This window comes from Platalea leucorodia (assembly GCF_965183815.1).
Source record: "Platalea leucorodia genome assembly, chromosome: 4".
Classification (NCBI taxonomy): domain Eukaryota; kingdom Metazoa; phylum Chordata; class Aves; order Pelecaniformes; family Threskiornithidae; genus Platalea; species Platalea leucorodia.
In genome coordinates this window covers 56,559,213-56,583,579 of record NC_138826.1, presented here as the reverse complement: position 1 = coordinate 56,583,579, position 24,367 = coordinate 56,559,213, and the positions used below count along the sequence as shown (strand labels likewise).

General features: G+C 37.3%; 1 protein-coding gene across 1 annotated transcript in view; it reads left to right on the top strand.

The window, feature by feature from the left end:
• PIK3C2G (phosphatidylinositol-4-phosphate 3-kinase catalytic subunit type 2 gamma) overlaps window positions 1-24,367 on the top strand; it is a gene marked incomplete at both ends in the record, with an annotated part of 201,175 nt that overhangs the window by 61,949 nt on the left and 114,859 nt on the right. The window contains 4 exons of the mRNA XM_082311225.1: window positions 2,846-2,977; window positions 10,422-10,536; window positions 12,271-12,401; window positions 19,197-19,385. Coding sequence (XP_082167351.1) covers window positions 2,846-2,977; window positions 10,422-10,536; window positions 12,271-12,401; window positions 19,197-19,385 — 567 coding nt within the window. The remainder of the gene's footprint in view (window positions 1-2,845; window positions 2,978-10,421; window positions 10,537-12,270; window positions 12,402-19,196; window positions 19,386-24,367) is intronic.

Genomic DNA, 24,367 nt, shown 5'->3' with positions numbered 1-24,367 from the left:
GATAGGTTTTTTTGTGTTTAAACATGAGCTTCTGTTGAAGTCTTTTATTATACTTAGTCTTTCCCAGAAAGTTTTCAGAAAAGATGGGAATCATTTGCTACCTAAAGAGGTTGCCTTGTTTAGTGTTTCTTCTGTTTGTCCTTTTTTTAAGAGTATACTTTTTGCTTTAGAACTTGTGTGTTATCTTTGAAAAGTGTGATTGTCACCTTGGTGCAGAGTTCGAACCGGCTGATACCATGTAGTGCATAAAGTACATAAGCCCAAAAGTTGCCCCCTTATTTTCTCATCGGTTTCATTTTTCAGTTACTGAAACCTCTTAATTCTTTTCTTTCTTTTGTCTTAGCTGGTTGTTTTTAATATATTTATTCCACCATATCCTCTTTTTCCATCCTCCGTAATTTATGTTAAACCTACAGACATGAAATATGGAATTAACATTAAGCCTACCATTCATCACCTCAGACACTTTCTTGGTACTGGACTTCTCTCTTCTCCGTGTTTTTTTTGGCTTGTCTATTTTGTTTATACTCTGTCAGAGCAAAGCCTGGGTTGCCCCAGAGCTCTTCTGTGTTGAGTGCTCTTATGATATTAGGCCCCTGGCCTTTGAAACCAGCTGTGTAACTTTATCTAACATCTGTGAATAGCACCTTCTCAGTGAGTCGCTTCTCTGTTCTTCTCAACTACTGTTGAAATTGTTCATAATTCATAATAATTGGGTGTCTTATTTCTGGCCACTGTTCTATTTCCTCTTTCTTCTTCTTAGTCATCCATTTGACTCAGCCTCATGCAGTCAAAAAGGATAATACCAACTGGGTAAGCTCAGACATTCATTAATCAAAGTTCTTAAAAGCAATACAGATATTCCCCTTCTCACATGTCACTGGAAGGGAAATTTTGCTCGTCTTGGGCCCATATTTTAACTCTTGGGATGTCTAACTCTTGTCAAAGTTTCCAGGTTCTTTTCCTACTGGTGTACATCTGGTAGTGCTATATATTGTGTCCTAGGGAACCTCTGGCAAGCATTTCCTTTCTGCAGTGCGGATATTGTGAGTTTTTTCATTGCTCCAAGTTCACAAGGAGTGTTAACAATTGTCCGTATTAGAAAATGCATGTCTCAAATTTTTTATTTTTGTCTCTTCACAGCTTTAAAGATGCTTAAGTGTAGATGAGTTAAGTGTAACTCTTCGTCAAACAGTTTTATGTAACATGGGCAGAGTTGTTGACCTGTAAGTGAAAAAGACAGAACAAGCTATCTACAGCATGTAAACCAGTTCAGTTTCCCAATAATTGTTTCTAACTAATTATGGGCGAGGAAGAGGGCATGAGACAGGGAAAGCAGAGTTGAAAGCTATAAGTAGGGACATGTGGGAAGATAGTTGAGAATTGCTTCTCAAATCTATTCATGTTAATTAGAAAGAGTGGGAAATTGCTGTCTTGCTTTATTATTCAAAGAGAGAGGTATGCAAATTTGAATAATTTCCAAATGTTTAGGACTGATAATTTTAAATTTTGACACTAATTCTAATTTGGAGTACTTCAGAATTTCAGCTGAAAGCCATCTACTTTCTTTCAGTGGCTCATCAGTGCATTCAAGGAAACTTTCCCAAAGCCAACAGAATTTTGACAGATTGGGAACCAGGAGCAAAATCTTATGCTAATTTTACCTTATACTATTACCTTGTCTTATTTCTGCTACCCATAATCCTTATGTTTTTCAGGCTACTATACTTTCTAAATACCTATTTCTACATTTGCTTACTGCTTAAGTGTAAATATACCTTTTCAAAAATGCTGAGAGTTACATTGATCTGCCAGTCTAGATTGAATATCTGAAAATTAAATGGAATCTATATTATTTAAATTTATCTTCTAGTTTGTTTTCTTAATCTCAGGTTTTGCAGATCTTTTGTTTTCTTAATGCTTATGTTGTCAATGCGGAATAATTCTTTTAGCCTTTACTGCCTTATATTGATTTTGTTTATACAGAGAAATGTAATTAATTTCACTTTCCACTTGAGAAATTTAAGCTTGCACTGAATATACATGGAAAAAGCTAGAAATGCACCATCCACCATAAACATTCTCTTCAGGAAAAAGAAAATATAGACTTGCACATATCTCGGTAGTTACACGCATGATTTTTCCATACAGCATGAAAGTATCTTATTTATTAGCATTGTTCTAAGTTACGATTTTAAATCAATTCATATAATCTATAAAAACAAATTGAATGACCAACTAAGTTTGCTAATGGTCAATACAAAGTTGAGATGACTATTGAGAGATCTGAATTTTCTCACTAAAATATGTGAATCACTCATTGCTGTTAAGACAAAATCTGCTTTTAAATTGTGGTTGGGAAATACCACACCACCAAGCACATCTGAACAAGAGAATGATTATCATACTCTACTCACAAGCAACTCTTAGTTTCTTAAGTAGTGCTTTCCTCTGAAGACACAAGACAGCAAATAACTAACTATTGGTTTACAATTCACCCTTAGGGGACGTTTATTCTGAAACAGCCTTTCATTGATAATGTAATTCTAAAGCAAAAGTTTAAGTAAGCTTTTCCTGCCTTTGTCAGCTCTAGTGGTTACCACTGAAGTGAATGAGTTTTTATATGCCTTTTCTCAAGTACTATGACCCAAGTTAATGGTTGGCAATACTGATCAATGGTTTGAAAGGATCTGTCAGTTGCATTTTCCTTCAGAGTGCAACTCTTGTAATTCATAGTTTGATATTTGTGTTAAGGCATCTAGAAAAATGTAGAAAGAATTCACTTGTGGTAACAATGCTCAGGTTTTTCTAACTTTTATTTTTCTCTTTTCTGATTTTCTTTTAGAATCAACTTTCCTCTACGAATAAAGGCTATTCCGAGGGAAACTATGCTGACAATAAAACTACTTGGAGTAAACAGTGCCTCTAAAAATACAGAAGTGCTCGCTTGGACATGCTCCCCATTGTATCCAAAACAGTAAGTTCAGTTTTGTATGACAAGTTAAGAAAAGACCATTCTTGAATAGTATTGCACTCAACTTGGAAGAAATATAAAAAGACAGAAACACTCATTTCAGGACCTTGCTGTAATAAGACTGAGACAGTCACTTACAGTAAACCGCTCTTGATGTACCAGTAAGAGCCCCATACATAAGCTTTTCTTTCTTTCCAATACATTGTTTTTGAACTTGGCTTATGTAACTGTTTAACACTTAAAATAAAGTTCCCTAGGCCTGTTGAAAGGCCTTGCTGTACCCTTTCCTGTGGCTTTGCAAAATCCTTTTCTGCATAGCCTCTTGTTCACAATGGTTGGTGTTTTTTTCAGTCTGCATTCTGTTCTCACACCCATTCATTCTGCTCTGAGTGGGGCAGTTAGTGATGACCACAATGAGCACCTTACGTTCAGCATACCACTTTAGAAGCTTTCTCCTCTTTTTTAAACTCTTCTTTCTACACCGCATACAGTGTAGTAGTGGTTTAAAGATGCTTGTAGCTTTGAATGTCTCTGCAGGGGTGCATAAACAAGGTAAATTTTCTGCAGTACTCTAAACATATTTTAGTAGCACTGAGACATCTGAATTTCGATCAAGCCTTTACAATGATACTTAATTTTTATTTAGACTCCATAGCCCTGCATGCCCTCTGGGCAATAGATGGGTAAGTTCAAGCCCCACAAGTTTCTGCATTAGCATCCATCTCTAAGCTATAGCTCTTTCCTCATCTTGAGACATCTTCATCTACTTTTCCATATGATGGCAATCACCATCTGAAACAAAACAAAACCCCAAAGTCTGATTGCATGTATAAATTTACTATGTTTGAAAGACCTTGAGTTCCATTGAACTTTTAAGCTGAGAGGCTTAGAACACTAGAAAATAGGTTGGACTGGGCTAGAGGCTTTTTCCATCTTTTCAGAACAAAATTCAAGATTTCTCTGTTCAGAAAAAGAGAGCATTCTTCTGTGACTTAGTGATGAGAGCGCTTAGCTTGAAGGAAGTAAAGAAACATGAATCAAATCTCTGCTCCAGGGATTGCTTGGGCATTTTATTCAATGACTTTTCTTTCATAGTAAGTCTGAAGAAGAGCACATCGTTCACTTTTCCATGGTGTGTGTCTTTTTAAACAAAACATGCATTATGTTTATTTTGAGTATTTCTACCATCCTGGTGTTTAGGGTGAAATAGAGAGGGAATACCTTGGCTGAGAATCTACCTTGAGATGAAGTGTTAAGATGTCCTCATCCCCAGCAAGCTGATATGTGCTGAGTATATTCAGAAGCAGAGCATTAGGCATGATAACTTAATTGGAGGACACTTAGGCATCTTTGGAGGTAAACGGGATATGTGAGAATCCTGTTCTTGAGGACTTGTGTTGTACTAGAGGTTTTCTTATTTTTCAGCATCCAAGTCCCAAAGGAGTGATTTTTGGAAGATCTGAAAGCCCTCATCTCCCCGTGATATATATGTTTTAATGTATGCCATCAGAGCAAGCATGTTGATTTTTCATTAGGTAGATCTCCAAGTCACTCAGACAATTTCAAAAATTTTACTGAAAAATGGATTCATTCTTTCATGGTACACACAATCAGCATAATGAAAGGAATAGAGGACTACTTTCCTTTCATCTGTTGTATAATTGTAGAGATCATTGCTGAAATGACCCTTCAAAGCAGAAATAAAAGTTGAGTTGTTGAGGAGGAATGATTTGGGAATAGCATGTTCAACACCCCCTAATCTGATAGCTGTGTCATTTACAATTATAGTAATTACTAACACAAAGAAACCTAAATGCTTTTTCCTCTTTTAGCCAACCACGACTCCACAGAATTATTCATTCACCATGATTTCAATTGATAGGCTGGTTTAAAAATAAGGATAGCCCTGAAATTCCTTCTGAACTGGGCAATATACCCAACTTCACTCCCCTTGCTGCTGGAATGCAACTAAACTTCAAGACTTATTTCAATAGAGTACTTCTGAACTTGAAAGTATGTACCAACAAAAGATTTGTACCTGTAGTGTCATGCTGATGTGTCAAGAGTACCTTGTATTATTGCAAAGATTATGGTATTAGGGTCTCTAAATGAACAAACTCTGTAAATGCATGTAAAGAGATTAATCAAATCTGACCAGAAAATGTTTGACAAAGCATTTCTAACTTGGAAAATACCACTTTCTCAAGAGAGAACTTTTCGCAGAGGTGAATTTCAGTTCTTAAAAAGTCTTAACATTCTCATATCTAAGATTTAATTTACAGGGGAAAGGACAGAAATAAGCTCTTTGAAGAAGCCAGTAGCCCTGAGGTATTTGCCTGGGTCATCAAACATCCTTGTTCAAATCCTTGTCCCAGTTGGTCACTGAGCCATTCTTCTCAGAGTCAACAAAGATAAGGACAGAGAGTGGCCTCTATTTCTCTATTCAGATGCTTGTTAAAAAAAAAAAAAAAAATTGTTACATATTGGAAAAAGAAAATAAATGTCAAACATTTTAAAAATGAAGTTCCTCATTTCTGTCTCATTATATCTTATTCTGATTAAAAACACAGGAATTCTGTTCAAGCTAGTTGTCGTTTATGTTAAATAGAGAAGGAAAAAAATTATCAGTTTTGGGATATAAAAACTGGATATTACTTGTTTTACCAGGATATTACTTAGGAATCTTGATCTTTGAGTGACCTAGGGCAAAAGAACACTTTATTTTAAAAGACTCTGAATTTACTTCTCTCTGTAAATTTGATGTTTATTTTCTCTTCCAAAATGGTTATTGTCATTGTATGGTTGCTTCTCTCCTTCATAGTTTAATTCTTTATGTTTAGTTAGAACTGAAAATTAAGAAAAACTGAACTTATTTTAACATATAAAGTATACAAATTCCTTTCATCTATTTCAAGAAGTGTGAAGAGTTTCTCATGCTTTTGGGCAAGACCATGTCAAAGTCCATGCCAGATCAAAGGGCTGTAGCTATTTTCTGAGATTTTAGCACTCCGGTTGTTCTCTAAAAAGAATACTAAGCAGAGTATATGAAAAATATGTAGAAAAGTAGAAGCAGACCCCAACTGTTTAAATAAAGCATATTACTTATTATCTAGCATTTCTTATTGCAATCTCTTCTTCATACCATGCTTGTGTTAAAACCACACAATACATAAAAATGTTCTCAAGAATTTGGCCTGTTTAATTTTGGTTGGGGTTTTTTTTGTTGTTGTTAAAGACTTGTCAGTGAACAGATGTTTAGTAAATTTCAAATTTGCATAATTTACATTATTTCCTGTATTCTAGTAATATGTCTCACTATTCTGACAGTTGTCTTGCAGTGTGCTGATTTATAACATGAGTAGCTGATAGATATGCAGGGCAGCCACTAAACTCTTTATCAAATGTGTGTTGGGATTACTGCTTATCAGCTTTGCATGTTTCTGTACAAATAGTCTCACTCTTTACAAAACTGACTTCCTGCAAATATTCTCCAATCTTTGCCTAAATGTAGTTGTTTACCTTAAGGTTATTGCTTGTAACTTATTTTTTAACTTTATGTTTTGGGGCAAAAAATAGGAAAGAATCAGGAACATAACTGCAAATTTGTTTTAAAAGGCTGGAATAATCTGATAATTTTGTGTTTGCTGTATTTAGCACCTTCAAATTTATGGAAGTTATTTAAACTAGAAACTGTGAGGATGGAAGATGTGGTCCTTATAAATGTCTGTAGCATATTTAGCATTACTTTGCAGTTGAAAATTATACCTCTAATTTGAATTTTCTAGAATTATGAGTATTTGTAATTATAATAAAGTAATTATTTCACAGTATCATTCCAATGCAGAATTAAGACTGCTCGGGCCATAAGATATGGGGTTTTTATAGCTTAGCAGCTTTGGATTTCCTTTAAATTTAACATCAACTGAATTTCGGAGGCTTATAGTGTCAGGTTTGGGGATAATTGCATTATTTTTACTCTATATTTTGTCCTCATTTTCCTGGTATATCCAGTCTAAACAGTAACTCTGCTGTAATTTTATATACATTTGGGAATGAACACGGTGATAATGATTGTAGCTACCAAGTTGGCCAGTAGGTAAGCCTCCACATCCACATTTCTCATCCTTATCATGTAGTTGACTTTAGATAGTGGCCCTAAATCAATGCCAATAAAGCCCTTGATGGTGCATCTGTATCAAGAAGTCTTATTAGATGCAAGAGGCAGTTCAAAAAGTGTTCGTAAGGCTGTGTGCCAACTTTCCATTCCTTCACATCAGAAAAATGTGTTTGTCTCTTGGGCTGAATAGTTTAGTGATCCAGAGCTAATTAACAAATCAGAAATCCATCATTTGGGGCAATTTGGGAGTTGTAATGTCCCCCACAGTGCCCATTGCTCTGACTTCACTGATTCTAACAACACAATTTATTTTGAATTGGTATTTCCAAATCAGACAGAGCAAGCAACAAAAATTCCCTATTGCAGGGTGTGGTGAGGGAAGTCTCCCATGTGACTTCAGGATACAAGGTTGATTTTGTTAAGTTAGGGTAACTTGAGCTGTGCTTAAATAGCCTCTTCTGCTGTACTAAGACAGAAAGTTTATTTTAGCTCTGGTAATAAACAAGAGCTGGGAATCTGTGTAATTCCAGGGGTTTCTGTCTGCCCTGGTTTTGCATGAGCATATAAATAAATAAATGGCAGTAGGCACAGAGCAGCACTTGTTTATTCACCTTCTGATGTGCTTGATGCTGAAGTTGCTACATGGAAGCCATTGCCTATGTTGTGATCGTTATACAGTCTTTACAAAGGTCAGTATCGCTACCCTCACCTTACAGGTGGCCAAACTGGCAGGCAGAGCAGGGAGTGACCTGCCTGAGCTCATCAGCGGAACCAGGTAGCAGAGAGGAATCTGTCCATTCAGTAAAGGTTATGGTTACCATGCTCACGATGCTAGCTCCTTCCTTTTCTGAATGGATCCTGTACACTCTCCTGCTTCTTTTCCTTTTTCTAAAAATAATGATGCATCTTTTTACTGTTTCATTCACCTGCATGGCCCCTGTTATTGTTCCATTTGTGTGTCCAAAAGCAAACTTGGTCCTGAAGAATGTTAACTGTGCAGTTCATACAGTGCCCCAAAGATGGCTAAGGAAAGCTGTGCCTCAAAAAACATACACTGTATTTTGCAGTTGTCTTCATATCTTTTTAAAAATGCCTCCTGTGTTTACAGACTAGCCTTACCCCAAAGAGTGACTTACTGATGAAAGATATGTAAGCTTCTCACTTATTTGTAAATGTATAAATTAGGCTACTCTGTATACAAGGCATAAATATGTGCCTAGTTTTTAAAACGCATTCATTTTTTCTTAGGAGATATCATCTCCGTACTATCGAAGGGATTTAATGTCTTTGGTTTTACAAAGTCCTGTCATCTGCTTTAACACATGAAGTCGTCTCAGTCCAGCAAAGATACATTGCTTTACTTTCTCTTTCTCTTGTTGCGGACTCCGAGAACCCCACCTGCCAATTCTTCCTTAGCTTCCTGGACAGTCTTTAGCCTCTTCTGTACCGGGTGCAAATGAGTTGAAATAATGAGCTCAGGAAATGTCTCAATTAAACACATCTACAGAGCCTCTGAGGTCTGAGCTACTTCTTGTATTTGTCTATACAGGTTTCCCAAGAAAAAAATCCACTGTATATATTCTTTTTTTAAAGCCCCCTATAGTTTTAGAGCACAATATGAAAGTGATTAGCAGTAATGAAAGCTCAAAAGGATAATTTAGTCTTTGTGTTCATTCAGTTCTCAGCTACTCTTCTGCCTTCTAACAAAAGTGCCAATTAGTTCAAATTATGATGTAAACCCCTGTCAACAAAGGAGTGATTGAAGAGATGCAACTCATTTATTAAAGGTCATCCAAGTACACATCACAGAAAAACAAATTTGAATCACCACTGGTCACTTACACATTCACATCAGTGACCTAAATGTGAAAGACTTCATATCACACAACTGCTTTTCTCTGAGTGCTATCTTGTTCACATCTCAGGGGTTTTCTTCAGCCTCCACTCCTCTGCAAATGCACCTACAGCTGCAAAAGAAACTTCACAAAATGGTTTTGTCTTTAATCCTCCTGAGCTGTGTTCTCACAATAAAATGTTTGCACTAACAACATGAATAGCTTGAGAAGTAAAAAAGAAAAATTAGCCCTGAATTAAGGTTGCACTGAGAGTTGACTATAAAAAGGACTTTGCGCGAGTTTCTTATTTCTTCTTGAGTTGACTTAGCAACAATTTATTTCAGTTTGCAATTCAAAAGGTACTTTCTCATAACAATGTTGCAAACTCATGCTGGGATCAAAAAGTCCATCTGAGTTCTCTTGTACCTCTAACATCCTCATCTCAGGTAAAAGCTGTGCACTCAAAACTCATCTACCTGGCTGGCTGTTTCTGTTGCAATGGGCGGAAGAGAATCTAGCTCATTCTCTCTGTTGTTCTGACTAAGCAGTTCTTGGAAGGATTGTAACAAAAATTAGTTGTCAGTAAAAGAAGAGGTGTTGAACATAATCAAATTTCTGTCCTCGTTAACCATTAAGACATGGACAATTTAAAAGGTAAATCCAGTGTACTGTATCTTCCTTTATTCATGTACTGCATTCTTAATTCAAGTGGATTGGTTATGATTAGAATTTACACTTGAACTTTCTGATTTATTCAGGTTCTCTAGACTGAATTGTGTTGACTTGACAAATCATGCTGATTTTTCTTATCTGTAGACCACATGCATGCCTGTTTCTGATAAGGCTTTCTAGTACATGTTGTGTTCAGGCTGGTACTTCAGACCATCGTCTTTCATCTGTCCAAAACCCACATGCAGCACATGTCGTACAAACTATCCCACTCAAACTCCTTTCAGCTCTTTGGAGACTCTAATATTATACTCTTTTCTCCCTGCCATCTACACATAAAATCAGCAAGGATCCTTCATGGTTGCAGTAGGTTACCATGAGTTTCTTCTTTTTGTGGAATAAATGTATACTGCCCTCCATCTTATATAGTGAGTTGACACTTCAAAATCTCTAACATGTTTGTCCACAAAATTAAATCTTGAGACAGAAATATGGTATTATCCTTATTTTACAGCTAGCTTAAATGGCAATCCCTGTCACACAAGAAGTCAGTGGTAAAGTGCAGAGCTGACCTGGAATGTCTTGGCAGCATGATTTGTGTCATGATCCCTGCAACTGCACAGATACTACTATAGCAGTGAGGCCATCAGTATGCAACCTCTACTGATCTAGGCCAGATTTGTACTAGCCACATAAAGATAAAAGGTTTGTTCTCCTTTTGCTTGTCTTTTAAGCTATCCAGTTCCATGTTCTTTGATGTAATTTCAATAAACCCTGTTCACCTTGTCTCCAGTACCAATGCAGTATTTCTGTCTGTGTATTGCAGGCGGCTCATTCACGGAACTGTGCTGCTTAGCATGACATTGTACAGCACACTTACAACAACAATGATTACCCCGGGCATCTGCAGTACTGATACACCAACCTCAGTAACGTTGCAGGTAAGAAAGCGAGAAAGCAAAGGAAAGGGTTGTTTTCTAACAAAGTGTAAGAAAAAGGATTGTTCCCACAGCTCATCAAGACCACGCAAATTAAAAATCCTATTTCTATTACAGCTGCTCAAAGAGAGCATGTTAATCTTAATGGATGGAGGTTTATAATTCTGCACAGTGGCAAATATACGTGATACTTTCATATCAAATACCACCTCTGAGGGCTAGAGAAGGTTTTTATAGGGTAATTTTTGTTGTTACAATTTTGGTTCCAAAAATACTTTTGACACAAATTAATGACTTGGTACCTGACTTACAGCTGCCTTTTCAAATCTGAACTTTTGTTCTGAGTACTATTGAATTGCATGCCATTATAAATGTAACATACAGCTTGCAATTAGACTGAGCAGCATAAAGGATTTGCAAAGGAAGTGGCTGCAAGAAAATTATCAATAGGCATCAGTATAGGTCTCCCTCAATGACTGCATGCTGAGCACCCACTCATTCTGGGCAGAATGGTGCTCCCAGTATTGAAAATGCATTAGGTCTGCATGATAGTTTTGTCACCTTTCCAGGTTAAATTAGCAACTGGATACTTCAAGGGCAAAGCTAATTGTTTTCTGTATCAAAAAGCTGAATGACTATTAGCAAATGACATGTAAAAGCAGATAATACAGATAAATGAGGCTGGCCTAAAAATGCTCTATTTTTAATAGACAAGCAAATGGAGATTTTCCAGTCTGAGAAGTTCAGTCAAAGACAATGCTTTAACATAGCTCCCCCTATTAATAATAAAGGGAAGTGGAAACAGTAAATGGCTATTAATTTATAATCTCTCTGCTGAAAGAAACAGAACAGGAGGATCTCTCATTCCCCCACCTCATTTTCAGTTATTCCCATGCATATGACAGTATCACGATTTGTGAACATGCTGGAAATGTCATAAAGATAGCTTTTCTGATGTGACTGACAAGACACATTTTGTAGGGAATAACTTTGTTAACCTTTAGAAGAGTGATGCATATCAAATACATATATTAAAAAAATATTGATACAGATAAGAGATTATGGTGTGCATTAATAAACCAAAATGGGATGTGCAAATTGAGCTTAATTTTGAAGAACAACATGAATTTTCAGCCAAGTCTGTACTCAGATTATCTAGCACCTCAAGCTTTGTAATTTTGGTTGAACATTTTCTTTCTCTGTATCTTAAAAACATTATCCTACATTTCTGACACCCATACATAAGTGTGAAGAATGAAAAATTGGTAGATGCTGTGCAATATATATGAAATTGAACATCCAGAAGTTAAATCAGGAATTTGATTTCCATCTCTTACAATGTCAAACTACACATCAGAATTATCCCTACTTTTGCAGGAAAAAAAAAAAAAACAACCCACAAACGTTAATGGAAGCTTTCCATTCGAGAACCATCTCATTAAAAACCAGAAAAGGAGGGAAAAAGGAAAAAATTACTTCAGCTTTGAGTTCATGCAGTTCTAATAAAATGGAAATACAGAGGATGAAATTCTCCCAGGAAAGTCAGTGACAAAGCTCCCACTGATTTTTGTGGGCTGAGTTTATCAGCAACATATTTAAGTAATATATTACATACAGTGAACATCCTCAAAGAATCATCCTCTCTTCTTTCTCTCATGTTTTGTATGTTTCCTATACAAATCCAAGATAAGATTTATTGACAGTTGTATCTGAGAATACTTTTTTTTTCTAATAAAGATTGACTTTCCAGAAACTAATTTGGAGTTCATTAAACCTGAGCCTGAAGAAAGAATAGGTGATGTTGAAGAGCCAACCGAAGACTGCCTGAAGCATATTACAAGACTTTCGCAGACACATTCTCTCTTGCTGTAAGTTGTACCCAGCTAGCCCTGCTGATTCTCGGCTTGTTGTACTTATCCTATCGATCACAATTAAATGTATCCAATTATTTAAAAAAAAAAAAAAAATTCCTCTGAAGGAGCCTAGCTTGATTGATATGAGAAGTAACACCTCTAAATGAAAGAACAAATCACAGCAAAGCCTAAATAAGCACCTGGAGGTGGCAGTGTATTTTACCAGTTTAGAGAAGGATTGTTTTTCCCTTCCTATTACTATATCTTTTTGTGTCTTTGAAGTGAGAAACTAATTTTTGATTCACAACATAAGATTTTCAGGTGGTGCAATAAGTCTACATCAGTATTAGCAAGAAAACCTTTGGGTTCTATGAAAATCAACCTCCTTTAGTAATAATACACTCAGACTTCAGCTAGAGTAGTTAAATGGCAAATCATTAAATCAATCTGTGTCAAGTTATAAGCAAGGAAAGAAATATGGAAAGTTTAGCCTCACAGAAGGTGGATAAAGACAAAATGAAGCAAAACACACTGCATACACTGGGGCAGATTAGTATGCTCAGCTATATGTATGTTATGCTATCAATTAGGATTATGTACTGTATAAAATAATTTTAGATATACTCAGGGTGGAATTGGGAACACAGGTGCTTACAGAGAGCCATTATACCAATCATAGTTAATTGTGTGAATTAATCCTCCATGAAAGGCCAAAAGGTGCATCAGTTGTACTAAATGTTGTAACTAACTTAAAGCCAGTTCAGCCTTCTCAGTGTGATATGGCGTATCTGTTAAGACGACTTTTCTGTGCTGATTTCTGTGTTGGTTGTTTGGGGTTTTTTAAATCAATTTATTTTAAAAAAGACAAGAGACAAACTTGCTGGTGTATTTGATGTTTACTTTAACTTTTAAAAAGACAGGATGAAATGTAAAATTACTTTTATTAACCATGTGATCTGTGATTTGGTTCTTTTTTATTTTAAGTATGAATGGGAGGTCAGTATTTTATTACGAATAGGGCACTGGCAAGTTGTCTGCAAAATTTTCACCTGCAAAAGGTGCTCCAGAATTGATTTGGGGAACTTCAAGCCAATGCGTCTGACCTCTATTCATGGTAAAATGGTAGGTTCTGTAAGAAGGAATAAGATCATTAAGCATTTAGCTAAGTACAGAGTAATTTGTCAGGAAAGAACCAGTGTGGCTTCTGTGAATAGAAACCCTGCCTCACAAACCTCTTGTTGTCCTAGAACGTTGTCAGTGGGTGCATGGATACTGGGGCTTTGGTGGATGTTCAAAAAACTTTGCTGAGGTTCCACATCAGATTGTTAAAGAAATGGAGTTGTCATGGGTTTAGAGGAAAAATGGTTAAAGGCAAAGACTGGATGTTTAATGGTGGCTTTTCAGAATGGAAGAATCAGCAGCAGAGTTTTTCAGTGCTCAAGGCTGGGACCGGTTTTATTCAGTATCTTCATCGATGATATGGAGAAGGAAGTGGGCAGGGAAATCTCCAGGCTTGCAGATAGTGCTAAGCTCTGCTAGACTGTCAAACACCATGCCATGGAGGGGAGATCCAGAAGGACCTTACAAAACTGGACATAAACATGGCAGACAAGCTTCAGTGCAGATAAATTTAAGGGGATATACTTAAGGAAAAATTATCTAAGCATCTGTACATGACACTGAACTCAGAACTGGCAGTCACAACGCAGGAAATACATCTTGACATTACTGCTGATATTTCCCTGAACTCACGAGTACAATGTGCAGCAGCAGCCAAAAGTACCAACAAAATATTGGGCCTCGTCTGGAAGGGTGTAGAGAAGAAGCCAGCGTGTGCCATTTCACTGCTGTCTAAAACCTTGACATGCTGCATAGTTCTGAGTATGCTACATAGTTCTTGTCTCCACAACTCAGGAAGGACACATAGATCTGGAAAATGTACAGAGAACGGTGACTGAAATGATTAAAGGGATTAAGCAGCTGCTTGACCAAGAGAAGCTAAAAAGGCTGGGACTCCTTAGTTTGGAGAGGAGAACACTAGAGGATGTGTGTGTATGTATGATTAATTTTTATAAAATTACAATGGTGGTGGACAAGGTGAATGCGCCATCAAATCCCACAATATTCGAACTAGGGACATTCAATGAAACAAGTAGGAGATCAATTGTCAACAAATGGAAGAAAGTATTTCCTAAGACAGTCAGTGGTGAACTTTTAAAATCTGCTGTCACAAAGCTGTGGAGGTAGACAACATCATCAGATTCGTGAAGGCTCTACACAAATTCATGGATAACAGGTTCATAAATAGGTATTACAAAGACCAGGCAAGGGTAGACCCTGTAATATCCCTAATACAATAATTTTGGTTTCTGTGGGAATATGAAGGGAAGAGACCGCTGAAAGTCACCAGGCTGGAGTTAAGGTTTTGATAAGTTCAATAACAGATTCTTGGAGGAAAGAGAATGGTATCCTTTTTTTTCCGTAGTTTGTTGTTTTCAGTTGCCCTATCTTATGGGCAAAGCTGATCTACCAAATGAATCATCAAGGTGAAGGGTAGCATATTTGGGGTTTGAATGAAGGAATTCCATTTTTAAGTACTTTCTGATCAATTGGAATCTGTCAGCCTGTAAATTTTCATGTGCCTGTATCACAGGCATTCTTTTTGCCTTCCTTGGTCATGATAGAGTTATATTAAAAAAATTTGTAACGACATATTGGTACCCAAACACATTATTACCATGATATCCGAATATATCTTCCTTTCTTTTTTTTTTTTTTTTATGTCAAGAAAAAGAGAGGAATCTAGGTAGCTTTTCAGTGAAAATATGTCTGTATGATGATGCTTCAGGCTTACAAGCCTCAATATGATTTTGAAATAAATAGGCATCTGTGGTTAGAAGACACAAGAAACCTTTCTCAGGCTGTCGAGATCCTTCTGTTCATTCTACTGAAAGCAGAGGGAATATGTGAATAGATAGAAAATGTTCTTAACCCTATGACAGAAAAAAAAGAAACAGTGGTTAAAACGAGACAACTGCATGGTTGTCCTTGTTATAGGCTGTTGAATCCAGTAGTGTTATGAATGCAAGGCTGCTGTGGCTCCACGTCCCCAGCTTCAGCCATTAGAGAGGTAGACCGCATATTCCTGATAGGAATATCAACAAATCAACACAGTCAGAAAGCAGTACCTTACTAGCACACACAAACAGGTAGCACTGCCACAAAATAGACAGCACGGACGGTCTGATTCTGTTCTTCCTCTCTGCCTGATGAGGATCAAAGTCCACTGGTGAAATACACATACATACATACATATATTTATATATATAGTATCAAAATATTAATTGCTTCAGTAGTTGGACTCAGACAGTAAATCCTGTAGCCGGCCCTGGATCTCCCTGCTCTCCCCAGCTGCTGACATCCAGACCTGTGAGCCCCCAGGATTCATGACCACACTCCGGTTGCTGGTGCTTGGACCTCTTCTTGTTACATGGACGTGGGTTTTACCAGTAACTGATCCAGACATATGGTCTTCCCAGTAGCTGTCTCTCTAGTAGCTGCCTCAGATCACTGGTCTCCGTGGCCAGCATCTCTTGGATGTTGATGAGTGAGGGGATCAATGGGACTGAAGGAAATTAACTTCACCATATGGCTCTTATACTCCTCACAGCCCTACACTGTGTGCTGCTGTGTGATCTTTGGAGTCATCACCAAACCAGGCAAGAGAGGGGGGACCAAGAGAATTCATTAGTTACTGCCAACCACTTTGGCTGTCTTCTGAAAACAGTTCCAATGTGAGCCTTTGATTTCTTTTAGGATTACTGTGTTTGAAATACAAACCCAAGAAAACTAGCCATCTGAGATAATATCTGTTCTTCAAACATAATACAGCCTCCTTGTGCACGGTGGCTTCCAGTGTAAGGATCAGAGACTGGTTTGAAGCCAGGAAGATGATGGTCTTGTTTCTGCTATCTTTCTTTCCTTCATTCATTGTTTTCCTTTGACCGTACTTTTTCCTGCCTTTCAGCTTCCCTTTTTCTTTTCCTTTATGCCACTTACTGGGTAAGAATCTAGTTTGCCTACCAGTCATCGTGAGACTGTTGTTGCTGTGAATTGTGATTAGAAAGGCTACTTCCAGTTGGGTAAGAGTGGAACGGGTCTGAAAAAGTTCAGTGATGCTGCACACTTTGCTAGTCTGTCCACAACAGAGAAACTTGCAAGTGAGAATCAGTGCGGAGGGACAGAAATTTACATTTTCTAGATTTGCTGCTTTTTCCTTTTTTTGCCTTTTGTCTTGTTCTACTTTAGTATTGAACAGGAACAACAAAAATAGCTCAGAAGCATTTAAACTCATTTTTTCCATTTCCCCCACAAAAAAAGGAATAATTAAGACCAGCTAACAAAGCTTTCACGGAAGCTGTTTCCTTTGTTTAGCTAAAGGGATTAATGAAAACTTTCAAACTGAAAACTACTGAATTATTTAGGTTTAAAGATGTTTTATTTTTATTTGTGTTGAGTAGAAGGCTATATATTTTAATATAGCTGTTATATAGAGGGAAATTTACGTACAAATCTACCTAAAAAAAAATAAACTGCATTTTTATCATTAAAGAGGGTTTATTAGCATCTTATCCCTATTGAGCCAAAGAAATATCCTTATTAGCATAACAATCTTCAGATGCTGTATGTATGCAAAATACTTTTACCATCCATCTTAAATGTCGTATTACATGAATATGTAAACTTTTGTTACAACTAGGAAACTTAAAATGAAAACCTAAAAAAAAACCACCCCACTCCACCCAACCTTTAATTTCATCTCTGATCTTTAAAACATGGAAAGAGAAAATGGAATTGCCTCTGGAGTGAAGTCAGAGGGAGAAGTCTGTTATTTAGAAAACCTGATACAAGGATTGATTTCTTATCTCCCTTTGTAAGCTCAGTAGAGGCTTTAGCTGCTTTAATCTGAACAACAGATTGTCTAGTTTGGAGGATGCTGTCTGAAAGCTTAAATCCCTGTTTAAAGTCAACATATAAAAGGACCCCTTTTAGCTGAACTGTCCTGCAGAATACCATCCAAATGCATAAGAAAACCAGACAGGCGATAAAGTCTTAGGCCTACTTTTATCTCTTTTTCTGTGTGTGACTTCTTCACACGAACACAAGGACATCTATCTACCGTCACAATAGACATGCTGTGAATTCTGGAGCCATTTCTTGAAATGGTTACCAAAATGATAATTTTCTTGAAATGGTTACTAAAAGTCATGACAGAATTTGTATCATAGTTAAGTTCATCTTGTACATACATTTATGAGCTTACTCTCCTAAGGGAAAGAAATAAACATTCACTCTTGTGACAGTAAAAAACATGCCCATCTTTGTAGCACTGCTCTCTGTTCCTAAATGCTTGGCAATTCAAAATTGCAAAGAAGAAAAATTCTCCAGTGCATACAGAACCAAAGGAACTCATGAGTTGTGAAAGCCACAATCTTGACAGCTGGAGAAGGGCTAAGATAGTTTTTTGGCTAAGAATGTCCCAAAACATTGCAACTAGAAGGAAGAAGACCTTGGAAGGAATGTAAACGCTTGGATTTTGAGCCCTGCTTACGCATCTGGATAATGAAATGCTTGACTGGAAACGAGCTATTGACTTACAGCCACCTACAAAGTTTCTCACACCTTACTCTGAAATATCTAGGTCCATTTAAAGTCACAGTTATGTTATTAAGTAGATGGATCACCAATCCAGTCAAGTATGACCAAGAAAACTGACGTTCCTCTTGGTTTCAGTAATGATTTGTGTGAACTGGAGATCAGTTTGCACTCTCAAAGCTTGCTTTTGAAGGCTCTGATATCAAATTAAGGAGACAGGCTGAGCTTGTCTCTCATGGGGAATTTCTTCTTCTGTTCTCTGATGATATCAAAACCTAGGATTTAATATGCATGAGGCAAAGACATCTGAATTGTTGACAAATCAGAGGATATATAGCAAAAACTATTCTGAGGTATTTCTCACTGTGGTGAAATATAGTATGATGACTGACCATTTTATCAGTATGTCATTTAGATATCTAATATCTCTATGAGGAATTTGGTATTGCATCCTTTTTTGTAAGTGAGTACAGCGAAGCATGACATGCTAGGCCTTGTGAACAGACATAGAAGTTGCTGGGAGCTTTCCTTCCCTTTTCCAAACTCATAGCAGTGCTAAGGATAATCACTGTGTGTGTGTGCGTGTGCACACGTGCTCATGTTTTTGTGTATGTGTATGGATGTGCCTAAACCCTGTTTTAAATGCAAATACACTAAAAATAGACACACCTGCATTAAACAGTCAAAGCAAGGGCAGGAGTGAAAGCTATGGCTAGTATTGTTGTATGTCTAGTTGTTACAGTAGTTAGTTAGAGATGATGTGTAGAAGATGGATGTGACAATAAGTTATCTGGTGATGACTGCGCCTTCTTTGTCTCTGTCAGAAAACCCCAGTAAAAACAAACAAACACCACCAACAACAGAGACAATGGAGAAAAAAAAAATTAGAGTGCTTGGGAAGTGAAATAACCATATATGTGTGTCTTTTGACACTTCATTTTTATGTGACCCAAGGCTGACAGATCCAGAGTATAAGTATCACTTTTCTTATAAAAGCTGGTCTGCAGAAAACGATATCCTACCCCAAGGAAAACACGTACTTAGCTGAAAAGCAGTGTACTGTATGACTTGGTCCCTCTGTACAATAAAGTTTGTTGCTACACAAAGCTCCAGGTGGTTTTAATTTCAAACTGACTTTCTAATCTTCTCTTCCAGACTCTCAGAGCAACAGAGAAGAATCTTATGGTTTTATCGTTACTACTGTAATAATCAAAATTGCTCCCTTCCTCTGGTACTGGGCAGTGCACCCAGTTGGGATCGAATGACTGTATCAGAAATGTATGCTGTGTTGAGGAGATGGAGATTTTCTAACCCTCTGGAGGCACTTGGGCTTCTGACTTTCAGGTAAGGAAAAATTAACCAAGTAGGAAAATAACAATAAACAGGATGATCACGTGCTGATTAATTCATCACTTCAATTTGCTCAGCACAGTATCATGCTTTGGTTCACTGACTCTGATTTCAGTTCTGTCCCTGTGTCAAAGTGAAGATATAGTTGCAACTCTTGTGATGACCTTGAGCTGAATGTGCCAGCCCTGTCTTCGTGGCTGAGAAGGTTTTCTATTTCTCAGGATAATGAAAAGAGTATTTCATTCTCTGTAGCAGATTCAGTCAGTTTCTGGTAACAGGCGATCAGTCAAATACTTTGCACTTACGTAGCACTCCATATCTTCAAACTACCATACAGATATGAAGTGACTAATGGCAGATAAGGAGGACTGAAATACGCTTCCAGATTATGACACCATGTAAATACGTACAGTCCCACCCGTAGCCCATCTTTCTGAAGTAGATAGGATGAAACTTTGAAGTCAGTTCCCCCACTTTAAATAAATTCTGTTGTGATGCCTTATGCTCCACCCCCACTTCTTACACTGGGAGCTGGTTTGTTGGAAGGCTTTCTTGATGTTGGAGATAGTCTTACCTATGATGTAGCAGCAGATGTCAGGGGACAGAATCTGTGTCAGCAGTTACATTTCCTCCAAAAGCTTGGGAGGTATTTTGCGTTGTGATCTACCTGTGAAAATATTAAATGTGTAGATGAAATGGTTGAGCAAATTTGGTTTATCAAGGCCTTGCTTGTCTGGGTAAGCACAAGCTGCACCAGATTTGCAATCTCAGTTCCATGTTGTACCTTTAGAAAAAAAAATACCTCACTTAAGCTTTACTTGGGAAAAGACTGTATACACTCACCTCCACATTATTAAAAATCAGTTATTTAATAATATAAAACTGACTAGCGACTATTATTTCACTCTGGGTGTGATTTCCTAAGAATACTTCTGTCTCAGGTTTATATCTGAACTATTAGCAGTTTCACATGTTTGCGTACATGTCTTTTTCACATTTAGTGGGAATGATGGAAGCAAAGCCTGAAAGATCAGGTTCTGGAGCATATTATCATTATCTTATTTGCATTTATTAAATTATTAGAATCCATTTCTAATTTATACAAGAACCATGTAGAAAGTAGTATATGGGCAGTGTGTTGGCTTCCACACCCCAGAGTAGCAAGAGGTTTTGAGATGGTTTGTCAGAGCATGCCAGTCTTTCAGATCAGACCTTTTGTCAAATTTTGTTTCTGTGTATGGGTGGCATTTCTGCAAATGAAGAGCTTGATTGTTCTTTGAAGATGCAGCTCTGCATCAGGGTGTGGTGCAGAATATCAGTCCTGTCAGGTGCTTCACAGGATATTTAGTATGACTCAGCCTGTCGCAGAGCTTCTCAGTGTGTAGTGTATGCAGTGTACACACTGCTCATTCTGGCTACCACAAAAATTGCTGGCATGAAAAGACAGGAGCATGTCATCACTTTGTCTCTCCTGGTGCTGGTGCCACCGTTGGGAGTGGCTGGCACCTGCAGTGGTGCCAAAGAACAAGTACTTCTGATCAGGATCTTAGCTGGTTTGTCCCTTTAGTTTCTTTCTCACAAAAGATAATATCAGTCTGGTTTTTTGGTTTTTTTTTTTTTTTTTTTTTTTTTGTTTCATGCTAACACTACAGAAAGAAGTTCTGGATCACAGTACAAATCCTCTTTAAAAAAAAATTCTGTCCTTCACAAATCCACAATATTTTGTAGGTGCATGAACAACTGGGAAGCTAACCTTCAGAAACAGAGGGATTACATTTCCTTAAAGATGTCTAGTTTCAGAGATGATTTAACTGCTGAGAGACATGTATATGCAAATTGAGAGAGTGGGTTGAAGGAGAGAAGTACTTTCCATATAAATGGATTTCTGAGGTTTCTTCTCTTGGTTCTCTTTTTCTCAGATTTCAATCATTTTGAAAAGTAAAGTAGTGCTGGATAGGGTCCAACTTCCTTTCACCATTACCTTCACTAACTTTGGATTGTAGGCTCTGTAACTGAGATGTTTTTGAAGGTTCATTCAACTCTATCCTGTATTATGTTTGGCACTGACAATTCATCAGCTCCGTTCCTCACTTCTATCATTCACAAACAGCTCTCTGATTTCTTGTGATTACTGAAACAGAGCTGAAAGATCCATGTTCATATAAAACATGAGCAGAATATAAAAGAAATGCTCTTTATATATTAATGTCTATTTTAAGGACTTGTGCTACCATCACTATTAAATCATAGATAAGTAAAATAAATTAGGGCTGATCTTTGTCTACATGTACTGTTAACATAATGTAAGAATGCAGGAGCAGCTGCACTAAACCAGACCAAAAATCAGTCTAGTGCATCCTGTCTCCAGTGGTGACCAACAACAGATACCTAGGGAAGACAATGAGAATGGGCCAAACATAATGACACTGTGCTACTTTCCCAGCTTCCAGTAATCTGCAGCTCAGAGACTTCCCGAGGCAGAATTTCTTAGTTTCAGGGCCCTCTTGCATTTTTCTTCTATGAATTTTTCCAAGTAAAAATTGATTCCACATAAACATTCAGCTTTCAGAACATCCTGTAGCAAAGAGATCCACAGTTCAGCTCTATGTTGTATTATTTCTATGCACCACAATTTACCACATTGTTAGCAATACCATAAAAGAGACCAAGAGTTTCCAATCACTTCAAATTTTGGATACTTCCTTTGCTGGAACTTTAGTTTGCAGTGTCTTAAAGAGAACCTGAACTCCTCCTGCAGGCATGTGCTTACTCTGTATACAGTTTAGAGGGAACTCAAAATCACTAGTCACTCTTGCAAGCCTTGGGTTGGGGACTCTATTATCCTTTCTCTCAGAGCAAAAAAGCAGCATCTGTCCTGATGATTAAGCTCAAGCTCACATTTGCAAGTATAAAGAAATGAAAGTCATTGGAGGCGCTACATCATTGCCCGGGTTAGAAGACAGCATCACAGAACTTAGGGAGCGGTATCATGGCCCATCAGATCAAGCCCTGTTATCACGCATCTGAGTTAGAATGCTCTTTGCAACTTTCTGAAACTTCTAAATTGTTTTGTTCACTACACAGTTAAATGTACAATTTAATAAATGTTTCTTGTTCTTTGAGCATGTCTCTCCAGCTTATGCTCTTCCACTTTGCAGGCACATCTTAAGGCAGCCAAATGATAACATACTCATTTATGCAGGGGAAAGGGAGAACTTTCATAAATTGGAAACACAATCATGGTACATTTCACAGATAAATTCAGTAGCAACCTTGCATCCAGTCCTTGCAGCAAGTGCATTGATTCTTAAAGCCCCAGAAGCCAATGCTTAAAAAACCAATTTAAAAAACAATGAATGTTTCTTTAATCAATAAAGACGGGATGGAGAGGATGGCAGGGGGAAGTGCAGAATAAAATTTTACACTCTTAGTTTTACCTCTAATTTCAGGGAAGGGTGATTATAAGCCATTGCTAATTTTCCCTAAGGCAGAAGGTACAGAGCTGGTCCCTCCTACTCAGCACTGCTTATTGGTGCCCTGTGCATTTTACCATTGACTTCACTTATTGAGTTTGGTAAAAAGCCAAGTTTTAGTGCAGTTAGAGCTTTCTATAACTGTATCTACTTTGCACGGCACACTAGCCAGGGAAATGACACCAGTACACTCTTTTATTCAGAGAATTTTCTTGATGACAGAAAAAAACCAAAGGCAGTGTTAGAAATGCCATCATTTATGATGTATTGCTAACATGCCAATGTTTTCTGTATGTATAGAACAACCGCACTTACAAATTTTTGTCAGGTTTTTTTGCTATTCAAATTATTGAAAATGAAAGCCAAAATATATTCATTAACCTAAATAGCAGAATGTTGGCTCCAACCTTGTGTTTCTGGCACATGTAGAGTACACTTGCAGACCTGTGAGGTATCATGGCTAGGAATCAGGAAATCGAGCTAGAATCAGGAAACAGGCACCAAAGAAGGTGTGTCATTTTCCAGTATTGTGCATGGCTGCAACCATTCTGAAGAGAGAACTTTTATCAGTAGACAGTGGAGGTGAAGACATAACCTCACTGGTAGGCTTGCCAATTTTTCCTAGAAACTTGCTGCTAAATTCTAGCTCTGTCAGGGCAAGTGCACAGAAAAGGATGTTCCTTTAAAACCATGTGCTGATTCAGAGCATTTTGAGATCCGACATTAAGGTGTCAGAGGGGTTTTATGCTTCTTTATTTAATCCCCTGTATGGAGCAGGCAGGGTAGGGGAAGATATGACTCCTCCTACCTCTCCTTGACCAGAGAAGGTGCCCTTTTGGTTATAGCATCCCTCAGCCTTTGAATCTCACAGTATTATTGCTGATTTTCATGTTATGTAGCAGAGTAGTTATGGAGTTTGAGGTTAGGATATATACCAATACATGCGAAACTCACTTTCTAACCAACAGTTACAATAAAATGATAGCTTGAAGACAGAGTTCCTTCTTACACCTTTGAAAGCCAAATTGATTTTAGAAGTGTTGAATCAGATTGTCATTGTTTTAATAAAAGCAGAATGTGAACAGTTCCCTGAGAGTCCACAGCAGAATGCCCAACAGAGTGTTTATCAAACAGATACAGCTAGAGCATATCTTACCTGTTTGCATCTTACTTGGTTAAAAGGCTGTAATTGTATATCAATGTGGAGAGCAAACATGGGCTTATGCAAAGAAATAAGATAAGAACAAAGCAACAGTCTACAATTAATTTGATACTTTGATGTACAGAACACCCTACTGATAAAGCTTTAAAACTGCTTTGTAGTAATGTACATGAAATTTAGTGATAACTTATGTGGAGATGTGTGCATTGTTAGGAATAGGCAGCTCTTAATTTTAAGCATCACAATGTCATTAATTCTTTTTTTTTTTCCACTACCTTTAACCATTTTTAGCTTTCTTGGCAATAAATATGAAGGTATTGTAACAGACAGCTATAGTAAGA